The 10,952-nt window shown below is 32.5% G+C and overlaps 1 protein-coding gene across 2 annotated transcripts; it reads left to right on the top strand.

Annotated features, from left to right (window-relative positions):
* Positions 1–1,259: 1,259 nt before the first annotated feature.
* Positions 1,260–9,923, top strand: LOC117689040 (lachesin). 2 transcript variants are annotated; one of them, XM_066087312.1, is made up of 7 exons: positions 1,266–1,429; positions 2,610–2,621; positions 5,390–5,466; positions 5,722–5,917; positions 6,070–6,219; positions 8,764–8,898; positions 9,104–9,923. In XM_066087312.1, exons 1-7 carry the CDS (start codon positions 1,375–1,377, stop codon positions 9,484–9,486), a joined length of 1,008 nt encoding a protein of 335 aa, XP_065943384.1. In that variant the 5' UTR covers positions 1,266–1,374; the 3' UTR covers positions 9,487–9,923. The 2 variants fall into 2 exon arrangements, with proteins under 2 accessions (XP_065943385.1, XP_065943384.1); XM_066087313.1 differs by lacking the exon at positions 2,610–2,621 and having other exon boundaries at positions 1,260–1,429.
* Positions 9,924–10,952: the final 1,029 nt, after the last annotated feature.

Here is a 10,952-nt window from a genome sequence, read left to right as displayed (position 1 = left end):
CTTGTCCTAAATGACAAATGGAATAAACTAAGCTGCATGTCACAAAGCTTACGTCAAAATCGCAAATCTGTTAAACCTCTTGTAATAATCATCAACTTGCAAAATTATCAATTCAAAACTTTCTCATTCTTTTTGAAACTATACAATATGTATCGAAACATTTTTCAATTTCAATACAAAATATAATTTGCTGAAACATTTGATTAATAGTCAATAATAAACATTTATAATGTAACTGTAATACAAAGTTATCATAGAATTTTCTTTAATTATTTTCTCAGTTTTGATGAAATTTTCAATAAAGACTTACGTTAGATAATTGTCATACTTAGTTCAGTATTTCTTTACATAAGGTACAACTATATACCATCCTCATTCTTCATAAACCATACAATTTACAGTTAATAAGCTAAGCAAATATCTACAAATGTACTTTTAAATGCCAACCATTTTTATCAACAATTTAATGAAGGTCAGCTCTTTTTGGAGCATGCCATCGTTGGAAACCAAAGGCAGGTCTTGTATTCATTTACTGACCATAGATAGCTGTATTCATGAACGCTATTGAAAACCATAAGAAAGAAACAACAGACATTTATATAAGCAGTTCTCTTGTAAATGATTTACACACTAAAATACTAGTATGTAGTGTTCAATTTACGATTAAGTTTGGTACTCTGAGTACCAGCCTTTAATAGTGCGTTGCTTATTACTAAAACTTGATAGAAAATCTTTTTGCGAGTGATTTGTGGACCCTGGACTTGTTACTTGACTCTGGACCTGACATTTAACACTTGGCGGTGAATGATCAGTCTACAAACTACTAACTCATTATGCGCACTTCTGAGGGATTGATCCATATAATATGAAAAAGACTTTTCAAATGTACATCAAAGTGAATGACACTTTTCACCGGAATAAAGATACCTGTTAAATCTTTATTGCTAAAGGAATTACTTATTTCGATCAGAAATTGCTATTATATATACTTTGAAATATGGTAAGGTATAATTTACAATATATTGAACACCTCAAATGTTCAATTACATAACTACATGTATGCATTAAGAAATTGGTTTACCCAACTTTATTTTCAACGAATTACTGACAAATTTTTATGTAACAATGATATTCATTTTAACAAAACTATGCAATGTGATACCATCTGGCTGAATGTGATGGGCAACCTCTTCAAAGTTCCTGAAAGCAGTACATTTTTAACATACGATAAATATGAACGCTGTATCTAAACAAGGAAGTAATACTGTGTGTCAGGCACAACGAGATACATGATTATGTTATAAACCCTTATTTACGAGCCGAACACGGAGATCTGAAGCAGGGGTCAATGAAAATCTGTAGAATACCTTAAATATGTACGCATCTATTTGTTTTTTAGCCTTATCCAGTGTCATCCATGCAGAGCCAGGTACGTTGATTATACTACTGTACTTGCATTGTTTGCTGATAATTAATTTAACAACTTCGTTGATAAAATGAAGTAACTAAAGATATCAATGATGAGTTCATGAACTGGACGTGTTCTGCCAAGTTATGAATCGCACTTCGACCCTATTTGTAAAACACCCATGCATTGATGATGCTTCTTAATATGTTCGAACCTTGTTTAATCAAAGTACTGAAAGTACTGAGAGACGGAGGCATCATTGCGGAGGATATTAATCTAATAATTCCAAGTATTGAAGTACCGACGGTAGTTGATTTCATCGATTGATATTTATCTTAAAATCAACGATATGTAATTTCGCAGTAGTTTCTTATAATATGAATTTTCGGGCTTTTCCGACAATTTTAAGAATTTTAGGAAAACATCATGTGAATCATGTTGCGTGATATTTTAAGATAGAATAAATTCCATCACACTATGTATCAGTAATGCAAATATTTCTGGAAAATTTTATGGATCCAAACAATATTTAACTATAATAATATTTAATGCTTCAGAATGCATTACATCGAATTTATCGATTATTTTCGAGATCAAGGTTTTGTCTGCGATGATGATCTGTGGTTAGGTCCAAACACAGTTTTACATCCGGTTTGCCAGAGTAACTGCATAGAAGAGTTGATTAAAATCAACTCCCAAAAATAATAGTGGTTTTTTCTTCTTCAAATTTTAAGGTATAGAAGGTTTAGAGTATCAATTAAGAGTTTGCAATACTAAATACTACAGGACAGAAACTACTTTGCTAACATATTCATGCTCTTTTATGGAATATGCAAAAACAAATTACAAACAAAAAAATATTCTGTTAGTTAGTACTATACCTAATGATTCACAATATATACTAAAATTTATGATATATAATCAAAAAAAAACTTTTGAACACTGAACTTTTTCATATGAAAAAAATCGTTCATGCTTAAAAACCCCTTATGTTACATGTAAGTAATACATGCATGATCTCAATCTCGCATAGTTGTTGTTCTTTTTCTTTTTCAGAATGTACGATTCGATTGTAGAGAGTGATCAAATATATTTCTAAGCGTTTCAAAATGTTATGGAAATGATATATTTATATATGAGAGACGCTACAACTCATTTTGCCCAATGTCGCTCAAAATGACCGTTGATTTAATCATTTCAGGCGGTCCAAAAAGTAAATATTGCTAGCTCAATCTTTTGATCAACAACTTAGCGCATCAACTGAAAACATTTCATCGTGACTTTCTGCAAGAGATGAAAATATTACGAATTTATACAGATTTTACTTGTGGTGTAAACAAAATTTTGGAGATACAAATTTAGAATTTTGGCAAAAATATTTAACACGCAAATTGCGAGCTTTTTTTTTGGCTGTAAAAAGATTCAACCTTTCAGTATATGCACGACTTCTATTCTTTTATCTAACTTTTTAGCTCACCTGATCCAAAGGATCAAGTGAGCTTTTCTGATCACAATTTGTCCGTTGTCTGTCGTTGTCGTCGTAGTCGTCATAGTCGTCGTTGTCGTCGTCGTTGTTGTAAACTTTTCACATTTTCATCTTCTTCTCAAGAACCACTGGGCAGATTTCAACCAAATTTGGCACAAAGCACCACTAGGTAAAGGGATTCAAATTTGTTCAAATGAAGGGCCACGCCCTCTTTAAGAGGAGATAATTGAGAATTATTAAAAATTTGTTGGTATTTTTCAAAAATCTTCTTCTCAAAAGCTATTTGGCCTGAAAAGCTTCAACTTGTGTGGAGGCATCCTCAGGTAGTGTAGATTCAAATTTGTTCAAATCATTGTCCCCGGGGGTAGGGTAGGGCCACAATAGGGGGATCAAGTTTTACATAGGAATATATGGAGAAAATCTTTAAAAATCTTCTTCTCAAAAACTATCAGGCCAGAAAAGCTCAAATAAAAATGGGAGCATCCTCAGATAGTGTAGATTCAAGTTTGTTCAAATCATGGTACCCGGGGATAGGGTGGGGCTACAATTGGGGGATGAAGTTTTACATAGGAATATATAGAGAAAATCTTTAAAAATCTTCTTCTCAAAAACTATTAGGCCAGGAAAGCTCAAAGAGTGGAAGCATCCTCAGATAGCGTAGATTCAAGGTTGTTCAAATCATGGTCCGCAGGGGGAGGGTGGGGCCACATTTGGGGGATAAATTTTATACAGGAATATATAGAGAAAATCTTTAAAAAAATTCTTTTAAAAACTATTTAGCCAAGAAAGCTTAAATTGGCGTGTAACCATCCTCTGATAATGTAGATTCAAGTTTGTTCAAATCATGGTCCCTGGGGGTAAGGCGGAGCCATAATGGGGGATAAATTTGTATATATATAGAAAATCTTTAAAAATCTTCTTCTCAAAACTCTTAGGCCAGGAAAGCCCAATTTTGAGTGGAAGCATCCCCAGATCATATAGATTCAAGTTTGTTTAAATAATAGTCCAGGGGTAGGGTGAGGCCACAATGGCGGATGATTTTTTACATAGAAATATATAGAGAAAATCTTTAAAAATCTTCTCTTTAAAGACTATTAGGCAAGAAAAGCTTAAACTTGTGTAGAGGCGTCCTTGGAAAATGTAAATTCAAGTTTGCAAAATCACAATCCCTAGTGATAGTGCGGGGCCGTGATGGCGGTTTGAATTTTTACATCGGTATATATAGAGAAAATCTTTAAAAATATTCTGGGTAAGTTTTCGGTCCAAAACTAAGTACTAGTGTGAAAGCACAGGTTATGTAGATTTAAGTTTGATGAAACCATGATTCCCTAGAGAAAAGTGGGGCCACGAAATGGGGGGAGGGGGGTATATAGGAATAGAGAAAAATCTTCTTACAGGTACATCAACAAAAGGGGCTTGGTATTTCCCCCCAAAAAGAGGTGGATAAGAATTGGCAGATTTTCATTTTTTTTTTAGCAAGTACTGTACTTAGTTGTCAAGATATTTTGATACTGTAATGCTAATTAGATCAGAATTAAGGCAATTGTTGCTCAGGTGAGCGATGTGGCCCCTGGGCCTCTTGTTTTCATATGCTGATACTTCTTGTTGTACATACATGTATACCGATGCATAAACTTTATTTATATAGTTGGTTACATCTACTCTTTTCCTCTTTATTCTGGTGCATTTTTTAATCCGATACTTTGTCTTTATATGTTGATATTTTAATTTTGCTACACATAACCTTAATATAAAAATCCGCTCGGGCTCAGGACGAATTTTGTACAATGTTTGAAAAAGGTATACAACTGTATTGGGTGAATCATTCTATTCTGCTACTAGGAACAGAAATATGCTAAACTGTGAGCAATAAAAAATGGATCAAATTAGCAGTGCATTCAGAAATTATTTTTTTAGGGTTTCCTGTAGCTGAATGTAAAAACCCCTACATCGACAAAAAAGCTTTAAGTGGTATCCATGAAATGTAATATGATATTTTCTTTATTCCCCATTCTCATATGTTTGGGTAGGAAATATCCTTACCTATGAATATTTATACGTTGCATTGCCTGTCACTGTAATTGACAAGTAATTTAATCATAAAATCAGGAGACCAACATAGAGGAATAACTTTACAGATCTCTTAGCAGAAGTAAATTGTTATTCTGAATTCTAGAACATAATGGTAAAGGCAATTAATCTTTTGGTAACCAACAATGTTGTAGAGAAGGATTGTCTAAGACCGGATGGTGTGTCCAACTCTTGAAGCAGTTGGGTTTGTCCAAAGGTTTTATTCAAATTTTTCAGCTCTCTTCCCCTAACAAGGGGTGGTGAAAGAGGAATAAAGAAAAAATGTTTTTCCAAACTTTTATAAATAACTAAATATATAGTTAGCAAGTTACACTATTTCGAGTTAGTTTGTGTGTTTAGGATGCATTTGATTATATTTCTATCGTAGAGTCAGTTCTACATCGTTTCTTTAATCACTCTTTTAGAAAGGGTGATACTAGAATATGAACTGGGAGACAATTTACAATATCCATTATACTGCAAAGTGGGTGATATTAACAAGGTAAGTCTTGAGATCAATTTCTTTCAACTTGATAAAGTTAATCTTGTATCGTAAACCAACTATTTGGTTCAGAATGCATGGTACAAACCTTTTTTAATAAAAGTCATTCACAGGACAAGATTAGTTCAATGAAACCCATTTTCCATACAGTTGTTACTTATTTAAAACATCTCCTCCTTTTTCTGAGAACTAATCATGGCAAGAGTGAGTGGCAACAAAGGATCTACTTTGAAGCTGTATCATTATATGATTTAGAGCTCATGGAAACGAAGTGATGTACCGATATCTGCCGGTGAATATGTTTTTGATAACAAAAAATATTCACTCGATGATAAGAGTCCGCCAGAATATAATCTAAAGTTGAAGAAGAGCTTGTTGAAGAACGATGCAGGAAAATATTCATGCACAGAGGGGAGTAAAGAAATCAAAATCTATATCCTGATAGCGAAAGGTTATGTGTCATAGTGTTTCACATCAGTGCTCTTTATTTATATTCAATCATGATGCAGAACCACTGTCTTAGTGGATCTTTATTTTGTTTAAAAGGATATCCAATTTCACGTGACTTTTAATTTGATTTGTTTTGATTTCATTGAAAAAAAGAGTCGGCATCAATTCCGAAACACAGTGAGTCTTCCATATACAGCATGTTAGGCGATACAGTTAATCTTTGGTGTAATGCCACCGGGTATCCAGAACCTACAGTCACCTGGTATGCATACCAGCAAACAGGGTCTGGGGAAAAGCTTGAAAGTAAGTCGAATGTATAATTCTTGTATAAAAGCTTCTTCTTTTTTTTTCTTCTTTTTTTTTTTATAGAAGTTTACTTCAGAAACAGTTACGTCTGTCGGTTTCAATCAATATTAACATAAATTTAAAATCATTTCTGTGTTTTTTTTAACCACACACAAGATGGTTTCCCGCGCAAGCACACTTTACACATTAATATGATACAATGATTAATATGTTAAACCCCCAAAACAACTACTTGGGTGGACATTTATAGGATCAGAGTTGAAAAATCTAAACTGAAATGGATGATACATACATGTTATTTTTGTTGCAACTGACCATGTTGACTGGAACAACAAAAACAATAAAACTTTTTAAACTCTATTTCAATCCAGTAATTTGGTAGTTAGTGCGTAATATCTCTAAATGTTGTTCTTTATGTCAAATTTTACTATTTAAGAAATGAATTTAATAATTGTTCTATTGGTCAACGTGTCAAAGGAAAAAATTGACAGAAAAACTTTTTCAAAATTTCGCTATGCGCAAAAATAAAGTTTTCCGGTCTCAATTTTTCCTTTGATACGTCGATCAATAGAAAAATTATTAAATTCATTTTAGTTAACATTTTCAAATCATAAAACGTGAAGTGTCATTGATCAAAAATGTATATAATGAAACCGAAGCGGCGCTTATAAATACAAAACAACAATATTCAAAATGGATGCGCCTTTAGCTGATGCAGAGCTGTTGAGGAGTTTAATGGATTAAACACAAGTAGAAAATTGAAATCTGAACCGGCTGAATTGAAAACGAAAGGAAAATACATGCGATTGCTTGTAATATTATTCACTGTGCATCATTTTAAGGTTCGTTAAAACTGGTTTTAATGAGACCTTATTTGCTGGAATATGCATCTGGTCATTATCATGATAGGTAACTAGATAGCCAGTGAGAAAATACGCTGAAGGAGTTGATGCACTACTCATTAACTTTGCTTTACCGTTTACAATACTTATTCTATTGACCGATCATGTACGTATGTTAATTTAAAACTCACCGTTAGCAAATTTGAACAGCAGTATTACTGTGAAAGTGTATATGCCTATATGTCAATTTTTATTATTCCTGACATTGGCACACCCAGCCTAGCCGTAAATGTTGATCGTTGATCTCAAGCAGACGAAATTGTTAGAAGATGCTTAATTTTCTATTTAGTGAATGAAATAATCTGAAGTTTTTGTTTGCAAGGTTAAACTTTTATTTCGTTATATTCATAAAGGCATATTTTGTTTGCTTACGATTAAACATACACAACTTGCCATTTTGTTGACAGTGTTTATTTTGGAAATTCCCAGTCTATAAATAGTGGTATATCAGAAAAGTAGAGAAAAGTAGTTCCGGCGAAAAACATTATTGATGCAGGCATCAAAGACATTTTTCAACCAATCAAAAGCGCCAATATATCGTCAAACTAAAAAATAATATTAATGATATTTTTACTAATTTAAATAACACACTGTTTGGACAAAAAATTGTTTGGAAGGGGGTTTCCCCCCAAATTAACCAATTTAACCCCAATATATTATTTATTCATGTAGACGCAAGACACAATCTGTTCTTTGTTTAACGATTAATGTATAAGGTTTACTTCCAAATGTCGTGGTAAAAAATGTATGAAATTTAAAAAAAACGCTAGTTTATGCATATTAAACCAAATTTGTCAGATCCAATTTATCTGCCCAATGGTTAATTCGCCATGACGTTAATTAGTCCTGGGCAAACCGCTCTGGAATATTCTTTTTATCAAAACTAAAATCGCATCAAAATTTTTCATTTTTTCTGTTAACTTTTTGTATTAGCCGAAAATATCCGATCAAATGTGTCTGCCCGCAATTCATGATGAACTCATCCTACACTTTTCGCCATGACATTAATTAGTCAACCCGCGATTTTGGTTATCCCATTCTTGAAAGTTCTATCTTGTTTGAGGTCGTGCTTTGAAAGCGTTCTGTACATCTAAAAATCGTGCACTCAAGAAACGAATTGTCCTATTTTATTATTTAACGTTTGTCAAATCTTCTCCAATTAAGAACTGCGAATCTAGGTCTATACATCAAAAATAAAAAATCGCACATTCAAGAAACGAATGGGCTCATCTTATTTATTAAACATTTTGTTAATCATAACTTCTATTTATACTCTAGATATGTTCCCAGTAATTATATTCACTTTCTACGTAATCATTTAATATAATTACATTGCTAGGATATATTTTGATGCAAACTCCCACTGACTTGGAACCGCTAAAGCGTATCCACCACCTTACTCTCATTTTTGCTATTTTGGGCTGGTTTATTGAAAATTAATGTAGGTTTTTGATTTATTTTATAATAACAATTTATCAGGTAAAATTCAATCATAGCTTACGGACAACTTATCACGCATGTTGAATTGCAAAAGCTGTAAGCAGTTACTGTGGTGCAGGCATTTTTTAAAGTTTATAGGCGAAATGTCTTAATTTATAAGGATAGAAGATTTTATTTATTTAATTTTTTTGCATAACAGGTATAGGAATCAGTGGAAACATGCTTGGTATACGTAATATATCCCAAAGCTGTAACACTATATATCAGTGTCAGGCAATCAACAGTTACAGAATGAAGAAACCCGTGGTGAAGAACATCACACTCAGAGTTGATTGTAAGTAAAATCATTTACACGTTGAATGATGAAACTAAAATGTAAAAGTTCAACAATTCTTTCTACTTATATTTAATGTGTGTCTTAGCTTAACAACTTAAGTCAGACTTTATTATTTTTGGTCGTTACATAGCCTTTTATAATGTAATTTTGTTTATTATGGAAACCATAAAAATATTCTATTTGTTAAACATGTTTTTATTAGTTATTCCTGACGTCTCTGTGGGTATCAAATTAAACGGTAAAGAAATCTTAAATGGTGGTTCCGTTCTGGGGAGAAAAAAAGACAGAGTGGTCCTGTCCTGTTCGATATATGCCGTCCCTCCACCCAATGTGACGTGGTCCAGGGATAACGTAACAATAGGAACATACCACCATGTAAACAGTGCAATTGAAAAATCCAGTAATACTGATAATTTCTTGTACGAATTGAAAACGAAGGCGTTAGAGACCAAAATAGGGATTACTGTTACGCTGGACTTTACGTTGGATGCTGATTACACCTTTGCCAGTTACCACTGTGACGCAGAGAATGAAGTAGGATCTAACAGGAAAACTGTGAAAATTAAACATGTTCAGAAGCGTTGATATATATACCACGAGCTCTTAAACATAGCTTAAATGAAACAGTGCTAAAAAGGAATACATGTTAATAATATAACAAGAAAAATAAAAGAGTTTAGACGCGTTGACATTCAATTTGAGAGCATTATTTGCTTTTGAACAAAAAGGTTTCTTATATTACGTACTGTTCAAAAACGGAAAAATTCTGTGCCGTCTGAACATTGTTTGTGCTATTAATTCTAATTGCCTGAAGGATACTGAAAATAGTCCTTGTTTGTGTTATCGTGCAGAAGAGGCGTGCTTATGCTGCCAATGAGGTCGGTTTAATCATCAGGTCATCAAATGCTTAAAGATTTCATGTATTTATTAATTTTTAACCCGACTATTAACAGAGTGGTAGCTTATTCAATATGCATGTATATAACATTATTCTACTATTCAATAAAAAATATTTTTTTGTATTGTTGTAGTGGTAAATTTACGAGAATATCATTTATTATTATCCGAGGTATTTTTACTTATTTCAAGGGGAAAAAAACAAAATACATGTAATGAAGTTTATTAATATCAAAAGATAAAAGATGTTTATAAGCGTTCAAAAATGTGATACGTTTCATTATTAAACAATTATAAACTGTCCTGTTTCCGTATGTATTTTGTTTTTATAGTTTCAATGGTCTGATTATGTGTGAAATCAAAATAACACATTTCCGCTTGTATGGTAAAAGTACTATGCAGCTAATCTTTACAGGTTTATATAAACTTTTGTATTAATAATATTCCTCTTTTTTCCTGTATCCGTTGTATCATCCTGTTCAGACCAAACCAAAATAGGAAAATAGTACTTTAGAAACTCAAGAAATTTCTTATCTTCAACGTAGCATATTCCTGGTTATAAACTTTGAGGGCCGCGTTTGGTGTTTTTTTTTCAAGTGTTCATGGTTGGACAAGTTGTGAATTGAATTGCTCTCTTCCCCGAAAAAAAATATAAACATATTAAATAAACTTGATATCCTAAAAGTAGGTTTATGGTTATATAGTTTGATTATTACAAACTTTATGTATCAAAACATTTAGCTGCCTAGTATATGGAGTAAAGAACATTGAAAATTCAAGAGATGGCATTCTTTTGATCCTTGTTCAACAATACGACACATATTTTAAATGGACACTTAATAAGCACATATTTCTTTAAGAAATGCCTTCCATTGGTGTGGGGTACTCTAGAATAAAATAGTTTCATACAACCGAGTTCATTTGCCAATACTTTAGAAGGATGACGATGCCAATTAGTAGTTCAGCCATATGATTTTCGAAGAGCAACTATTTGTATATAAGTGTTTCGTTTAAAAGTTTCTTAGAAAATACACCAAATTGTCACTAAATTGAATTAATTAAGTTTTCAATGTTCAGACTGTAAATTAACTCACAATCTATCATTCAGACAAAAGAAATCCTGTAGCAAAGTGCATGTTGCAGGCATTTATAAG

The sequence above is a fragment of the Magallana gigas genome, chromosome 6, assembly GCF_963853765.1.
Source record: "Magallana gigas chromosome 6, xbMagGiga1.1, whole genome shotgun sequence".
Classification (NCBI taxonomy): Eukaryota; Metazoa; Mollusca; class Bivalvia; order Ostreida; family Ostreidae; genus Magallana; species Magallana gigas.
Note: the sequence above shows the minus strand (reverse complement) of the source record. Positions and strands in the feature narration are given on the sequence as shown.

Bases quoted from the DNA above. Each gene is read 5' to 3' on its own strand.
- LOC117689040 (XM_066087312.1), top strand. From the start codon at position 1,375: ATGTACGCATCTATTTGTTTTTTAGCCTTATCCAGTGTCATCCATGCA. The intron at 5,918-6,069 runs GTTATGTGTCAT...ATTGAAAAAAAG, and splicing joins CTATATCCTGATAGCGAAAG to AGTCGGCATCAATTCCGAAA. The intron at 6,220-8,763 runs GTAAGTCGAATG...TTTGCATAACAG, and splicing joins GTCTGGGGAAAAGCTTGAAA to GTATAGGAATCAGTGGAAAC.